Genomic DNA, 17,115 nt, shown 5'->3' on the forward strand with positions numbered 1-17,115 from the left:
CTGGAGGGAAACCGATTATCCGCCGAGTTGGGCTCTTCCCTTCCTCTCTGACTGCGCTCTTGAAGAATCACACATGCGCAATGGGTGTCTTCACTACCACATTCCTCGCTTGAGCTCTGGCAAAACTAAAACGAACTGGCCCTTGATTTATTTTCCCTTGATCAGTTAGGGAGAAAATATATTCAACCGTATTTATAGGCTAAATATATTCGTGCAGTTGATCAGATTTGTGCCTAAATGAAAATAGTTGGCCGAGCAATTACAGTTTAACATCGGGCCTTACCGTGAGTATCCCTGATTGTTTTGTTTGAATGGAGTAGCTAACGTTAGCTAGCAGAGTTTACATTGCATATGCAATAACGCACATTTACTAGCTAGGCATATTAACTAGTTTATCTTTCGACGGGTAGGATTCATACAATACCTGGATTAAAACCATTATCACCAACAAGACATACGAGTGTTCGCAAACAACATTAGCTAGCTAGAAAGACAGGCAGGCCCTGCGTCTGTCCATAGTGGGGCTATTGAACGTTAGCTTTCACAACTGCGGTTAATGTTAGGCTAGCTTGCTAACTCATGGTCATTTGTTTACTTGCAATGGCAGTTAGCTAGCTAGCTTGCTAGCATAGACCTAGCTATCTCTACTATTTCACCATGCAAGCTAACTAACTACTAAGCTAAGCTACACGATGCCAGCCATGACTGGATAGGAAGCTAGCTAGTTTATGTGGTGGTAATTTACATTACTAACATAACTGTACCTAGGTTTTAATATCATATCCAATATTGTAATCTTCATCTACAGGCTAACGTTAACCAAGCTGTCAGGGTAGCAACTTACATTGGTCTTGTGTTGGACCTATACAATTTCCTATTGTTGCATTTCACTTGACATTATCTTCATCTTAACATAATATATTAACATTGCTTTCTAATTGCATTCCTCATTTGTAGACTGGTTGTCCAGCATGCTTTCACTAACTGATCCCCCTTCCCCCTCAGCTCCATCACTATCGCCATGGCAACAGAGGAGAAGAAACCAGAAACGGAGGCCACTAAAACATCATCTGCATCTGCCAGCCAGAGCAAGGTATGGGTTCAAGCTAGACCTAATACGACTGATGTTTCTATGGGTCCAAGCAGCGAAGCCTGGTGAAACACTATTGTATTTGGGGTTGATTATTCTTCTTTTCCCCCTGTCAATTTTGTGATGAAAAGCAAATTCCCTTGAGATGGTAAGGCCGAGGATGATTGTTAAGGTCCAAGGGCCACACCCTCTTATTCAATGCCATGCCAGCTGATCCTTCTCTAAGCCCACCCCCCTTGGTTACTGTTGCAACCTCAGACATTATCCCTGGAAGCCCAATTCCCCATTTAACCATTGGTGAGATCTCCTCACAATGATCTCAATCTGTGTTTCTAATACACAATGAAATTCAACACAGACGACCCCTTGCTAATCAGTAAACTCTTGGGTATGTTGTGGTGGACTGTCATTACTTCACAGGAACCTGGTAAAATCATGTTTCTAGTGTAGCAAGTCTCTGAATTCACTGTCAGCATGCAGTCAACCGCTTTTGGAGATAACTAATGTTTGTGCTCTCAAATCATATCCTGATGTCTTCTAGTTGTATTCATAACATTGCTATATTAGCAAACATACATATTTAGAAAACAACTGATTAAGTGGCTAGCTAGCGTTAGCAACTTTTGGTGGTCAATGAGACCGAGAGCTAGCTAACTGGCTGATCTAACAAACAATGTAACAAAAGTTTTATTTCGGATTAGAAAAATACTCCCAACAGGCTCTGCATTTCAGGAATCACAGTAGCAAGTACTCTTGGTGCACTGTTAAATTATTTAGTCATTTAAACATAACAATTATTTTTGTTAAACTCAATGTAGCCTTCACTGACTCATGCGATTTTTAAACGTGAGCCTGTCCTAGGTGTTGGACTCAACAATAGTTGCTATCTATTGGAGCGCTGTGATTGGTTACCCAACATTATTGGGCGAGGCTTAGCAAAGAGTCAATTTGCCACATGTTGGAGCTATAACAAACGATTGAGAATGCAAACTTTGAAAGCTCAGATCCCTCACCTTGTTTGAAATAGACTCCTGAAATTCAGTACATTGGTTCCTCTCCTCACAAGGAACACATTTGCCTCAATGGCCCATAAGGTCCGTCATGATGGATATTCCGCCATTTTGTGTTTGTATTTATTAGGGATTCCCTAATAAACTGTCATTTAGCATTTTGAACTTAAAGTGCTACTAGCACCGAATGATCGATCTGCACAAAAGTTGATACATTGCGTCTATGGACCAAGGTCGCACCATATAGCCCCACAGTGTAGGTGTCATAATACCCATTAAATCTAGCGATCGAACAGGGAAATGGTTCCAATCGTTTTTCCACCAGTCCTTTTTCCCATAGGGGATTATAAAAACACTTAAAATAAGGACTGTTACGTGTAGGCTTACCCTGGCGTGTTGTTTTGATAACCATATAAATCTCTCGGACAAGGTGACTTTCATCAATATATTTGGCCCTGTTTACTCTTAATCGAAAATGCTAATTAAAATCAAAGTAGACATCATGCAAAACTACAAATCCCTGCAAGCTCCTGCATGTCATCTCTAGCTGACACCTTTGCTAACAGGTATTGTCAATTTAAAACTATTCATTACTACATTTGGCTAACATATGATAGTTAATCCCAAGATTCTTACCTTTGCCTTGATTTGGCAGTCTCGTCCAGATCATGGCATTTATAGTTCTTTATGATATCCACATTAACAGCTAATTAGCATTTCATTTTTGGGGAGTAAATACAGGCGAATATATTGATAAAGTCACCTTGTCCGAGAGCTGGAGAGATTTATACAGTTATGAAAACGTCATGCCAGGGTAATCCTACACGAAACACAGCCCATATTTTAATTGTATACAAAATTTCCAATGGGGAAAAATTAATGGTGTTAAAACAATTGGAAGCGACAGGTAACGTGATGCCGCGGAGCTGAGCAGACGTTGACAAACCGAGCTCTTCAAAGTTATTCTATTTTTACCTAAATAACAACGTTGAAACAATATTCTAACATCGGCTGATAAATTGTCAAGTACTTACCTTCCCAAAGAGCCATGGACCTCCGACCGAGAGGCAAGAAGGACGACCAAAACGTTGTTGATTCCCAAGATAACGATAACGCTACAGCTAGCAAGATTAGCATTAGCCCTCATAACTCAGACGACAGTTCCAGACTGTTGCTCTCAGCAGCCTCTTGCGAGCCTGCCGACATGCTGGCTACTCTCCTCCGGGAAATTCAGGGTGGTAACAGAGGTCTTTCTCTGAAAATCGATAAGAAATCGGCTGAACTCCATTCTTCCATTGACGACCTGAAATCCTCCATGAATGATCTCCTTTTGAGAACGACTGAGGCAGAGCTGCGCATTAGCACAGTTGAAGATACCATCGCTAGACATGACCAGGTCTTGACACAACTGCAAAAGGACAATGCCTACCTCAAAAACAAAGTAGATCAGATGGAGAACCAGAGTAGACGTAGTAATATCCGTGTGGTGGGATTGAAAGAGGACAGCGAGGGCCGTGACCCGGTCCGTTTCTTCACTCAATGGATCCCGGAGGTCCTAGGCATAACCAACTTCACCAAGCCGCTGGAAATCGAACGCGCCCACAGAACATTAGCGCCGAAACCTCGGCCAGATGAGCCCCCACGAGCCGTCCTGATCAGGTTCCTCCGTTTCCAAGACAGAGAGAAGATACTGCAACTCGCAAGAGCCAAAGGGGACATCGCCATCGATGGGAAGAGGGTCAGCCTTTTCCCGGATATGAGCGCGGACCTCGCCAGACGCCGCAAGAAGAACATCACCGGCTGCCTCATCCACCCTGCGCGGATGAAAGTTCAGTACAAAGGCCGAAGCCATCTCTTCAACACACCGGCAGAAGTGCACACTTTTCTCAAAGAACTGAGCAACGTCTGAGTCTGAGCCAGGACGGTCTCTCTGGGGGATAAAATGCAGTTCGTTTGTTTTCTCCTATCCGGATTGAACTGCTGGTATCTCCCGGTCACTTTAATTGATTTGTACATTTTCAACTAACCGTATCTTCCCGGGGTGAGTTCTATTACATATACAGGAGAGTATATTTTGGTTTAGTCCGTATCTACTGGGCGACAATAAGCAATAAGTGGGTTTAGGCCCACTGCTTTCCCCCACAAAGTCATTTATGTTCATCTTTGGAAAGCGTAAAGAGACTCAATTATTTTTCTTCCGTTTTTCTATGTTTATTGTTTCCTTCTTAAAGAGACACACAGGTCACTTTTGTGCTCAAACCAAAGTTGAAACATTTCCTAATTATCTGCATATGATATATTTCTATTCAGTTACATATTTGAAACCCAACCTATGCTTAATCCTCTAAAATATGTCACATTCAACGTAAAAGGTCTTAACAGCCCGATTAAAAGGAAAAGAGTCTATACATACCGTAAGAAATTAAAGGCTGACATTGTGTTTTTACAAGAAACACATCTTACAGCCATTGAACACAAGACATTGAAGAGGGAATGGGTAGGACAAGTTTTTGCATCCTCTTTTAACTCCAAAGCAAGAGGAACTGCAATTTTGATAAGTAGACACATCCCCTTCTGTGTCAACAACACCATCTCTGATCCCTCTGGCAGGTTTGTTTTGGTGCAGGGGCATATGTTTTCAGAGTCTTGGACCCTATTGAATATTTATGCTCCTAACTTAGATGACCATATGTTTATTCAGAATGTCTTCCTTCAGGATGCTCAAGCACCACCAGGATGGCTACTGGTTGGAGGAGATTTTAATTTTTGCTTAGATACAGTTCTTGATAGGTCTTCTGATAAACCCTCACTTCTTACCAAAGGCGGCAAGCTCACCATGTCATTCATGAAAGATCTCAATTTACTAGACATCTGGAGACAGTTGCACCCACAGGATAGGGACTACTCTTTTTATTCACACCCACACAAGACACACGCATAGATAACGTTTTACTTTCGACACAACTGTTTCATAGTGTTAGATGTCGAGTATCTCCCCAGATTGCTCAGTGACCATTGTTCTGGTATTATCAATCTCCATTCCTACCAAGGTAAATGGAGCATATAGATGGAGACTAAATTCTACACTTCTAAAGCAACCTGAATTTTGTGCATTCATCAAAGAGCAGATCAATATTTTTACTTTGACAAACAAACCCTCTGCTCCTGACAGCTTCATTCTTTGGGACACATTGAAGGCCTACCTGAGGGGACAGATTATTTCCTATACTAAAGGGCTGAAGAAAAAACATGGTGCGGAACTGAGTGCTCTTGAATCTGAAATCTCCGAGCTAGAGAACCTACCAAAGAGGCCCGACTAAAGATCTATACAGGCTTTTGGTAAATAAAAAACTTAAATATAATATTCTGAACACATATCAAGCTGAGAGGGCCATCACTAAACCAAAACAGCGTTATTATGAGCTTGGAGAGAAAGCTCACAAAGTATTGGCATGGCAACTGAAAGCAGAGGAAAGTAAGAGGACAATTAATGCCATAGAAACTCTCACTAAAGAGAACTTTCGACCCTACTGAAATTAATAATACTTTTAAGAAATACTATGAAGACCTCTACACTTCCCAATCAAGCGATGATCTATCAGAGATAGACTCCCTTCTCTCCTCTCTCAACCTCCCATGCCTGTCAGGGGAAGACAGCGAGCGCCTGAGTGAACACTTCTCAGTCCCTGAATTGTTGGAGGCCATTAAATCCTTACCTTCTAATAAATCTCCTGGGGAGGATGGCTTCCCTCCAGAGTTCTATAAAGAATTTAGGGAGCTGTTGGTCCCCTACCTTATGGAGGTACTTAAAAAAGCCAGAGAAGACAACTGCTTTCCAGAGTCCTTCTCTCAAGCAGTGATTACTGTAATCCACAAGAAAGGGAAAAACCCGCTAAAGTGCGCCTCCTATAGACCAATCTCTCTCCTTAACAGATTGTAAACTGGTCACCAAGATGCTATCTAAGAGACTGGAGTCATGTCTTCCCCTGTTGGTCAACCCAGATCAGACTGGCTTCATAATTAATAGATTGTCCTCCAATAATCTCAGAAGGTTCATTGATATAATTCACCTTGCTAACAAAAACAAAATACCTGGTGTCGCAGTCTCCCTCAACGCTGAAAAGGCCTTTGATAGGGTTGAATGGCCATACCTCTTTCGCGTCTTGGAAAAGTTCGGTACCGTGTTTGTAAATTTGATAAAATCACTCTACAAATCTCCTAAAGCTAGGATTGCTACCAATGGGATTACTTCCTCCTCTTTCCCTCTTTATAGGGGGAACAGACAAGGTTGCCCAATTAGCCCCCACCTCTTTGCCCTCGCCATTGGCTGAGGCTATTAGAACGTGCCCTGACATACATGGCTTTGAGGTGGGCCCCCATACCCATAAATTATCACTCTTTGCGGACGACCTTATCTTATTCCTAACAAACCCAGAACACTCCCTATCTCACTTGCAGATCCTACTACAGTGTTATAGTTCTTTCTCTGGATAGAAGGTCAATCTCGATAAAAGCGAAATCTTACCGTTGTCTGTCTTTGACCATCATACCATCAAGCACAAGTTTCCTTTTAGATGGTCGCCTATGGGCTTCACATATTTGGGCATAATGGTGGATGGTAATCTGAACAACCTCTATAAACTCAATCTGGCCGGTTTGTTGCAAAAGGTGGAGGTTGACCTTTGTAAATGGATGGACTTACCTCTCACTCTGCTGGGTAGAATCAATGTAATTCAAATGAATGTCCTGCCCAGGTTTCTATATCTGTTTCAATCTCTCCCTATCCCTGTTCTCGTGGAACAGCATTTTTTCCTCTCTCGACAAGCTGACCAGACGGTTTATCTGGCACGGCAAAACCCCTAGGGTTGGCCTGGATAAACTGACCCTTGATTACAGTCAAGGGGGCTTAAACCTCCCCAATTTTAGAATGTACTACTGGGCTGCACAGTCTAGGTTTCTGGCTCAGAGGTTTGACAATGGTCCCTCTCCCTCATGGTTGAACATTGAAAAGCTTGAGGTAAATGATGACACTGGGGCAGATTTGTTTTACAAATGGGACAGAAAATCTATAAAAACCATCATAGACAACCCTTTAATCATACATCCTGTCCTGGCATGGTGCAAACTACATGAGCAGTTCGGACGAGGGGGATTCCTTTCCCCTAAAACCCCTTTATGGAACAATAGATTGATCCCTATGTTTTTCCAGAATAGTAACTTTAGACCATGGTCTGATAAGGGGATCACTCTTCTGGAACATTGTTACGAGGAGGGAGTTCTTATGTCTTTTGATCAGCTGAAACAGAAATACCACTTGCCTAACAGGGACTTCTTTAGCTACCTACAACTACGAAACTTTATTAGGGTGACTCTCAAGGGACAATGGAACCTACCTAAGATGTCACCTATTGAACAACTCTGCCACGCAGACCAACCACTGTTCAAGACCATTTCCCGTGTTTACAATGCTCTTATGTCAGGACTAACACTGCCTGGGCTAGATAAACCCTGACTTAGATGGGAGAGAGATCTGGGTATTGATCTTGATGAGGATCTATGGAGTGACCTATGCAGGGATGGGGTTACATTCACGTTGAACTCCAGATACAGACTGATCCAGTTTAATTTCCTCCATCAGCTCTATATCACCCCATCTAGACTGCACAGGTTCAACCCAGATATCTCCTCCCTATGTTTTAGATGTGGCTCAGATGAAGGGACATTCCTCCATTCCACTTGACAGTGTTCAAATCTACACGGTTTCTGGCAGGGGGTATGCGATACCATATCCTCAATTCACAGGGTTGCATTCCCTTTAGACCCGGAGGTCTGTCTACTGGGTAACTTTACTAACACCAATCTTAGGCAAAGCCATACTGTAAAGCTAACAGAAATATTGCTAGCGATTGCCAAGAAATGTATTGCCTTGAAATGGAAATTGGATTCCTGCCTGCCAGTTGCAATGTGGCTTTCGGAAGTTAATAGTTGTATCCCTTTGGAGAAAATCACTTACTGCTTGAGGAATAAGTTAAAGACATTTTACAGAATTTGGCAACCTTTTATTGACTATATGGAGAATCTCCCCCCACATCTCATTGATTGAATCTATATATAATCCTCACACAATGTCTCGTTATTTTTTTTAAATTTTTTTATATATATATTTTTAAATTTTTTATTATTGTATGTTTGTTTATATAACTATAATTATCATTTATTTTTGTTACGTTCGTCTGTTACTGTCACTTTGTCCTATCGTTGTCTAATATCTTTTCACTTTTGTTTTGAATGTTCGTAATTGGAAAATGCAAAATAAAATATTTTAAAAATATTTTAAAAACAATTGGAAGCATTTCGCTCTTTGACCTCTTGGTTTTAGGGTATTATGACTCATACAGTGGTACTCTATGCGTTGGGGCCAAAGCTTGAACCCTGGCGTTGCTGCTTGTAGCTATATTTTACATTGGAGATGTACAGATAGGCTACTACCCCATTGGTTCGTTGTGGCCTGTGTTGATTAACAGCCTGTCACTTGATACTTGAAAATATATAATAGCCAAATATATATGTTGTCCTGTGTCTCTGCTATTTTCATTGTGTCAAATCCTTTTTTTAATGAAAATTGCCTTAAATGCATCTACAGATATGAACGGAATTGCTTTCTGGTTCCAATGTGGTTTTGTTTGTTTTCTTCCCCTATTTAGTCAGCACCCGTCAAGCCTAACTACACCCTGAAATTCACATTAGCCGGCCACACAAAAGCAGTTTCGTCTGTCAAGTTCAGTCCCAGTGGAGAGTGGCTTGCCAGTTCATGTAAGTTTATAATGAGTGCTTTAGGTGGTCTTACAACAGTAGGTCTACTGAATATTACTATTAAGCCTGATAGGTGCATGCACAAGTTGTTACAATAAAATGTCATTAAAGATGCGATCCATAGCAGCGAAACTGCCACGTCCGTTTGCAATATTAAAACAAAGACGTTACTTCAAACACCGAACATCATTGCACATTATTGCAAGAGCGACAGAACAGCAGAGAATGTACTACGGTGCATTTTTTACTACCAGGCTGTATTCACATTTACTCAAAACAATAACAAATGCACCTGGGGCAGCCAGTGGTGCTATTTCTCCAGTTGCAGATCTCTGCTTTAAATACAATGTCTTTTCAATGTAAATGATCTGATAGTCTTGCATGATAACACTATATTTCAGTTGAAAAGGCTAAAGTACCCTGCCTTGAAATATATGTTTTACAGCTGCTGACAAACTGATCAAAATTTGGGGAGCTTACGATGGAAAGTTTGAGAAAACAATATCGGGACACAAACTTGTGAGTTCAAGTTTCCATTATACTATTTGTAGTGATTATGTACAGTGCCTTGAAAGTATTCTCTATTTTTTTCACTGCTGCGAGTGCTTTTAGTGTGACTAACCAAGTTGATCTTTCACTTCTCATCTGCAGGGTATCTCGGATGTCGCCTGGTCCTCAGATTCCAACCTACTTGTTTCAGCATCTGATGACAAGACTCTAAAGATCTGGGACGTCAGCTCGGTAAGAGAGGAAGGATGGGTAGTTTTTTTTTCTCCGAAATATAGTACTAGAAGTATTTCACTTTGTCCCACAATGGAAAATTGGTTTGCGGCAGTTTAACACTGGAAGAGCAGAGAGCGCTATTTTGGTGTCTTATTTATTTACATTTGTCATATCTCTTTTTAAAGTAATCTCTCCCTGGAATGGAGCTTACCAAAAAGCCAGGTTCATGCCGGTCAGACGTTTTAAATGTATATTACCTACTGGAAAGAGCATATTCTAAGGCAGGGGTCTCCAACCTTTTCTAGCATGGGAGCTCCTTTTACACTTTCAAACATGTTGCAAGCTGCTCAATTGTTTTCCTGGCTCTCAAACAGACACGTTTTCTGTATAATTAAAAAAAAAATGTTTTTCACTCTCAATTACAATTATTTATATAGAAACAATAGATATGGGGTGTTCTGAGTCCATATCGATGCTTAAATCACATCAGAAGAACGTTTTTGATGTCTGGGGAAAAAAATAGAAAATGAAGTGCGAGAGGATTGTGCTGGTCAAGTGATGTTTTTGCTGCTGCATATGGCATGACAGACCAAAAGCCCATCAGATTGATAAAAATTATTTAATTATTCCAGCCTACTTTTCTGTTAACATTTAATAGAGAAGGTTTTGGAGAAAGTCTTTGTCTACCCAGAAGACGGTTATCATTATCGCTTACTGCTACATAAAGTAAACGATAAACAGCCATATTGATGGAAATGAATTGGCAGATATTGAAGGCACTGTATATGAAATCCATTTATTAGAATGTTTGTTGATGTAAAATGATGGGTCATTAGCTCAGAACGGGATGGTTCGAGGCCTGGCTTAATTATTTAAACAAATGTATATATATATATATACAGTGGGGAGAACAAGTATTTGATACACTGCCGATTTTGCAGGTTTTTCTACTTACAAAGCATGTAGAGGTCTGTAAGTTGTATCATAGGTACACTTCAACTGTGAGAGACGGAATCTAAAATAAAAATCCAGAAAATCACATTGTATGATTTTTTAAACATGGGCATGGTTCATAAGGTTAGTTCCTGCATGTGTCTGGCACTGTCTCCTATATTAATTTATTGAACATATTCTGGGTGTTCTGCCAGATGGTCCTAGGGGGGGGGTCATGTTGCCCCCTCTCATATCTTTACCAAGCACCGGCAGGAACCAAGGATTATTTATGACACAAAGACGAGATGAACATTTTGAAGGCTCTCTTCACATGATAAAAATGTACACCGCCTACGGATTCATTCTTCACCCACGTCATGCCGTCAATAAAGGGGTAGTGTGAGACGTTCTCTTTCCCAGAGTCAGATGAACTCCTGGATACCATTTGTATGTCTCTGCGTTCAGTATGAGGGAAGTTAGAGGTGGTTTCGCGAGCCCATGCTATCTAGCGTTAGAATGACTGGAAGTCTCTCCCGGAACAGCTAGCATGTCATTGCTCTAACAGCTTCCTCTGCAAATACGTCATAATCGCTGATTCGGGGCCCTCTATGCCGTGGATGCTCGATCGGCCATCATGAGCCCATACCGTGAACATGTTTAATTTAAACCCAATCCTTTCCTTATTGCAGGGTAAATGCTTGAAGACGTTGAAAGGCCACAGCAACTATGTCTTCTGCTGCAACTTCAACCCCCAGTCTAATCTCATCGTGTCTGGATCGGTGAGTCCTACCTACTAATACACTAATGCAGAATTCTTATCGTATATGTTTACATAGAAAATGTTATTGCTAACCCCGATTTCCATCAAGGAGTTATGAATATTTGTTGCATAGTTGTGTGCTACATGAATTGTTCTCTTCTAGTTTGACGAGAGCGTGCGGATATGGGATGTAAAAACTGGCAAATGCTTGAAGACCTTGCCGGCCCACTCCGACCCCGTCTCTGCTGTAAGTACTGCACCCATCTGTGCACGGGGACACCTTATATGAATCTTAGAAACATTCAACTTCGTATAATAGGGTTTCTGCTTATGAGCATGTAGTAGTTGATTATCACACCCTCTGGTAAGTGTGAGTAGATCTCTGATCTATATTGCCGTACAGGTCCATTTCAACAGAGATGGCTCACTGATTGTGTCCAGCAGCTACGATGGCCTCTGGTGAGGGAAATGAACACTTTTTCTCCTGTTTTGTTGAATGTACTTGGCAAAGATATTGACTCACAAAATGCCTGTGAGAGTAACTTGATGACCTGAGAGAACATCTGAGTTTATATGATGGCCAATGTAACATAAATATGAGGAATGTTATGAGGAGTATTATTTGAATGTATTTAAATCATTATATCAATTGTGATATTGGTGGAGAAATGTATGAAACTGAAAATGTTTATCTCTTGTCTGTCCATAGCCGTATCTGGGACACTGCATCAGGACAGTGTCTGAAAACACTAATTGGTAACTTCACCAGCCAGAATTGTCTCATCTGTGTCATATAGGAAATATCACATTTTATAGTATTTTTCTGGGAGTAAATTCTTAATTTTTCTGTCTTGTGCAGATGATGACAACCCCCCCGTGTCATTTGTGAAGTTCTCACCAAACGGCAAATACATTCTGGCTGCCACATTGGACAAGTGAGTCTTAGACTGTAGAGCACTGTCACTTTCCCTCAAATGTAGTAGTAGGCTGTGACATGTCCAGTACCACAGTCTTGTCATGCAGTATTGCACCAGTAGGGGGACCTATTACACTCTCCAGTACCACTAGACCAAGGAGTTTCATTTCAATGGGAAGGAACGCTCAAGCAAATCTATAAAGAAAGGCTTCTTCATCACTCATAGATGCAAATGAATGATTCGCTATTGTTTATTTTGGGATTCTGTCTTCTAACAGTGGTTTGTTTTTGTTTTTCAGCACCCTGAAGCTTTGGGACTACAGCAAAGGAAAGGTAAGATACTTTTGTCCATGTAGTGTATGTGGACACCCGCTTGTCGAACTTCTCATCCCAAAATCCTTGCCATTAATATGGAGTTGCCCCCCCTTGTTGATATAACAGCCTCCACTCTTCTGGAAATCTTTCTACTAGATGTTGGTACATTGCTGCGGGGACTTGCTTCCATTTAGCTACAGGCACTAGTGAGGTCGGGCACTGATGTTGGGCGACGAGGCCTGGCTCGCAGTCGAGGTTCAAATTTATCCCAACGTTGTTCGATGGAGTTGAGGTCTCTGTGCAGGCCAGTCAAGTTCCTCTGGACCTTGCTTTGTGCATGGAGGCATTGTCATGCTGAAACAGGAAAGGCCCTTCCCCAAACTGTTGCCACCTAGTTGGAAGCACAGAATTGTCTAGAATGTCATTGCTGTAGCGTTAAGATTTTCCTTCATTGGAACTAAGGGGCGTAGCCCGAACCATGAAAAAGAGCCCCAGAGCATTATGTCTCTTCCACCAAACTTTACAGTTGGGTCTGCGTTTGGGGCAGGTAGCGTTCTTCTGGCATCCGTCAAACCCAAATTTGTCCGTCAGACTGACAGATGGTGAAGCATGATTCATCACTCCAGAGAATGAGTTTCCACTGCTCCAGAGTCCAATGGCGGCGAGCTTTACACCACTCCAGCCGACGCTTGGCATTGCGCATGGTGATCTTAGGCTTGTGTGCGGCTGCTTGGCCATGGAAACCCATTTAATGAAGCTCCCGACGAACAGTTATTGTGCTGACATTTCTTCCAGAGGAAGTTTGGAACTCTGCAGTTTGAAACTCTGTAGTGAGTGTTGCAACCAAGAACAGACAATGTTTACGCCCTTCAGCACTCGGCGGTCCTGTTCTGTGAGCTTGTCTGGCCTACTAGTTCGCGGCTGAGCTGCTGTTGCTCCTAGAGGTTTCCACTTCACAATAACAGAACTTACATTTGACCGGGGCAGCTCTAGGCAGAGCAGAAATTTGCCGAACTGACTTGTTGAAAAGGTGCCATCCTATTACGGTGCCACTTTGAAAGTCACTGAGCTCTTCAGCAAGGCCATTCTACTGCCAGTGTTTGTTTTTGGAGATTGCATGGCTGTGTGCTCGATTTTATACACCTGTCAGCAACAGGTGTGGCTGAAATGGCTAAATCCACTCATTTGAAAAGTGGTCCACATCCTTTTGTGTATATATAGTGTATGTCAGACGTCTCACTCTTGTTGCAATTTGATCCAAACATAGGAATACTCTTGATTGAAATGTTTCAATTCTCTACATGTTCTTTTCAATCCGTTTTCCCCTCTCATTCCAGTGCTTGAAAACATACACCGGCCACAAAAACGAGAAGTACTGCATATTTGCTAATTTCTCTGTCACAGGTGGAAAGGTAAACCCATCCCCTCTTGCATGCATGTTTAGAAATAGATTTTCAAGAAGATGACTTGTATGCTTTTACCCATAGCTTCTTCTGAAGTGTCCTTCTCTTCCTTATGCTCTGCATCCCACAGTGGATTGTCTCCGGCTCGGAGGACAACATGGTGTACATCTGGAACCTGCAGACCAAGGAGATCGTACAGAAACTACAGGGTCATACAGGTAGAGGAGAGTCGTGGCAAGAGCTTGATGAAACTGATTACTTTTACTTTGTGGTGTAATACATGGTGGCAATCTCACTGTTTGAACACACTGTTATTCACAATATCTTTGTTTAATTCTGCTTTTCCCTTTTCCCTCCCATCCTCTGTGTCTAGATGTGGTGATTTCTACTGCCTGCCACCCCACAGAGAACATCATTGCGTCTGCGGCGCTAGAAAACGACAAAACTATCAAACTGTGGAGGAGCGACTGTTAAGCCTCTGCATCCTGGGCATGCTTATTTTATTTTTTTTAATTTTTTTTTTACTTTTCATTTGAGGAAAAGAGGACTTTCTGCTGAGAAATCTGGGCCCGAATGCTTTGAGGACTGAGCCTCAACTGGAAGAACAAAATGAATGCAAGTTCAGAACATCACCACAACCACATACCTTCCCTTCCTCCAAAACCAGAGCAAACCCCAACCAAACCACCACAACCCTCTACTTGGTCTTGCTTGTGCCCTTACATGCTCTACCATCTCTGCCTTACTGTTACTGTGAGCTGGATGTTTGTGTTTCAATTGAAATACGAGAATCAACTTTTGTCCTTCATGAGGAAAGTAGTCATATGGTATCTCATGATTTAATCTCTGTAGGTGTCTTAGTATTGATACACGTTTTGATCTTATATTTGACCAATCAAGCTAGATTGCATTGGCCTCAAGTAAGTACTCCTATCCCCCATGTCAGGTGTTTTTTTTTTCCCCTTCAGAGTAATGGACTGTTTCATTGGTGTCTGACATCTCACTTTGACCAACTGTAAGTCTCATTAGAATATAGTAGATTAGTAGCCAGGACCCAGATTGGTTTGTGCTGTCTTGCCAAACATGGAGTTGACAGGATAGCACAGATGGCTCTAAAACCAGGCTGAAAGATAAGTGGTAACTGTCATATTTCCAATATTGGTAATGAAACAGTCAGTACCAAGAGGCTTTGAAACATTAAGTCTCATGCATGACAGCACCTGAGATTGGTTTTATGTTCTGTTTATTATTATAAAGGAATCTGTTCAAAGCTCGAAAGGTGTTGAAGGAGGGTTAAAAGGTTTTCTGTCCTCATCAGGGGGATTTCCATAGCCATGTTGGGAGTTTTCCTCCAGAGGCATTATAGTCTATTTCAAGGAGTTTTGTAGTGTTAACAGCATTTTCCTCAACCACTTCACTACAAGTCACTCAACTGACACCAGTTTCTCTAGTTTGATATCGACACTATGCTCTGAAACAGCAAGCACTGCCTTGTTTTGAACTCATTCACTTCTCCATTTTACAAGATGTATTCTGATTCTGTACATTAGTGTTGGAGCTCAACTGATGCTTTTTAGAATTCACATGGGATGTAAAATGGGACCGTGACCAGTCAGTGAGATGGTTGGTGGGTTGTGAAGGATATCGACAAGAGCCTACATCGAAGGTGCACTTACCTGTACTGTCAGTGCATCTACTGGTTTCAAGTCAATCCTGCTATACTCAAGAAGGTAATAATTCAAAGTAATGTTTGTGAAGAAAGAAATGAAAGCTAAAGAGGCTGTTTTTCATTTGAATGATTATTTTAGAATATTTAATTTGGAGATGCTTCCAGTCCATTGTCGTTCAGTTGGTACTAACTCCGTGTCTGGCTGTCATTACATTTAACACAACTTGGTGGTGATTTCATAGCAGTGACCAAATACCTGTTTATTTTGTGCTCTCCATTCTGTACATACTGTATTACTACAACATATGTATTGTTTGTTAGACAAGTAATATTTTAGCTGTCTTTCTGTATCGTTCTCTTTATCTTTGTCTTAACAGCTAGTAGTTCATTCCCCAAATGGTCATTTTTCCTGCTCTCTCCTGTTTTCTGGATTATTTTATCACTGCAGTGGTATCAAGGGCTGCATGAAATTCTGTATATGCGTTTAGTCAATCTGGATTTTGTGAATATGTATTTGCATTTGACAGCTATAACTTGTGACTTAATAAAGAGCATTTTTTTTTTAAAGATGTACAAAATGTGGTTGTCAGTGGCACTTTCTCAACAAAGTCCCTGTAACCTTTTGACTGAGGACAGTAAATGTAATATCCTATTAGGAGAGAGTACAGCACAAAGACGAGGAGCATCAAGAAAGTTTCATTTGAGATTTTGTTTTATTTTTTTCTTTCCATGAAAGAACATCCGATAACAACCCACAAAGAACAGATGCTTTTTTTCCGTCTTCCCTAAAAATAAACAATCTAAAAGAGGACAATCCCATCTTGTAACGATAGGCCAAAAACGCCACAAAGTATAGATGACAGTTATCAGGGTGTCATTGCCAACCGCTCCTCACCCTGACCATACATGGTCAGATTGTTTTTCCTTCCCCATTTCAAATCAACATTAACTCAAAACAATGTATACAACAGCCCACACGAGGAAGAGGGAGGGGGGGAACAGAGTACATAAGCAAGGGATGAAATTACATTTGTACAAAAATATATATTTTTTGTGTTTTTTTTCCCCCCGTGACTTTTTACTGTTTATGGAACAAAGAAAGCAGTGATCGTGTCGTGAGGTCAGCATCTCCTGATAACATTGTTGAATGTACAAGTAGCTTAGCAACAATCCATTTTGGAGGGCTTTTTGTGTATTTTGAGTGTATTAACCAGGTTTTTTGCTGTTTTCAGGTCCCATAGATAACTGCTGTTAGCTGGCAAGGGACCTTCTCTTAGGACTTTGAGCTGCTGGTATTCTGCTGGTTGACTTTTAGAGAATCAAGGTAGAACTCAGATTACATTTTCTTTAACACCAAAAAAGTACTGCGTATAACATGGTGGAATCTGTCCTGGCTCAGAATAGTTTCAACTGAAATAGTTGTCTACCTCTTGCTAAAATTGACTGGACAAATGTACGGAAGGGATTTATATATATTTATAAA

The 17,115-nt window shown here is 41.2% G+C and overlaps 1 protein-coding gene across 1 annotated transcript; it reads left to right on the plus strand.

The window, feature by feature from the left end:
- Window positions 1-88: 88 nt before the first annotated feature.
- Window positions 89-16,440, plus strand: LOC118385237 (WD repeat-containing protein 5). Its single transcript, XM_035772213.2, has 14 exons — window positions 89-284; window positions 1,006-1,093; window positions 8,805-8,913; window positions 9,359-9,432; window positions 9,565-9,654; window positions 11,259-11,348; window positions 11,493-11,576; window positions 11,733-11,788; window positions 12,039-12,085; window positions 12,189-12,264; window positions 12,545-12,578; window positions 13,898-13,972; window positions 14,094-14,181; window positions 14,337-16,440. Exons 2-14 carry the CDS (start codon window positions 1,022-1,024, stop codon window positions 14,435-14,437), a joined length of 996 nt encoding a protein of 331 aa, XP_035628106.1. The 5' UTR covers window positions 89-284; window positions 1,006-1,021; the 3' UTR covers window positions 14,438-16,440.
- Window positions 16,441-17,115: the final 675 nt, after the last annotated feature.

The sequence above is a fragment of the Oncorhynchus keta genome, chromosome 6, assembly GCF_023373465.1.
Source record: "Oncorhynchus keta strain PuntledgeMale-10-30-2019 chromosome 6, Oket_V2, whole genome shotgun sequence".
Lineage (NCBI taxonomy): Eukaryota > Metazoa > Chordata > Actinopteri > Salmoniformes > Salmonidae > Oncorhynchus > Oncorhynchus keta.

Coding starts and splice junctions, on each gene's coding strand:
- LOC118385237 (XM_035772213.2), top strand. CDS start 1,022: ATGGCAACAGAGGAGAAGAAACCAGAAACGGAGGCCACTAAAACATCA. Junction 11,577..11,732: donor ACTCCGACCCCGTCTCTGCT/GTAAGTACTGCA, acceptor ATTGCCGTACAG/GTCCATTTCAACAGAGATGG. Junction 11,789..12,038: donor AGCAGCTACGATGGCCTCTG/GTGAGGGAAATG, acceptor GTCTGTCCATAG/CCGTATCTGGGACACTGCAT.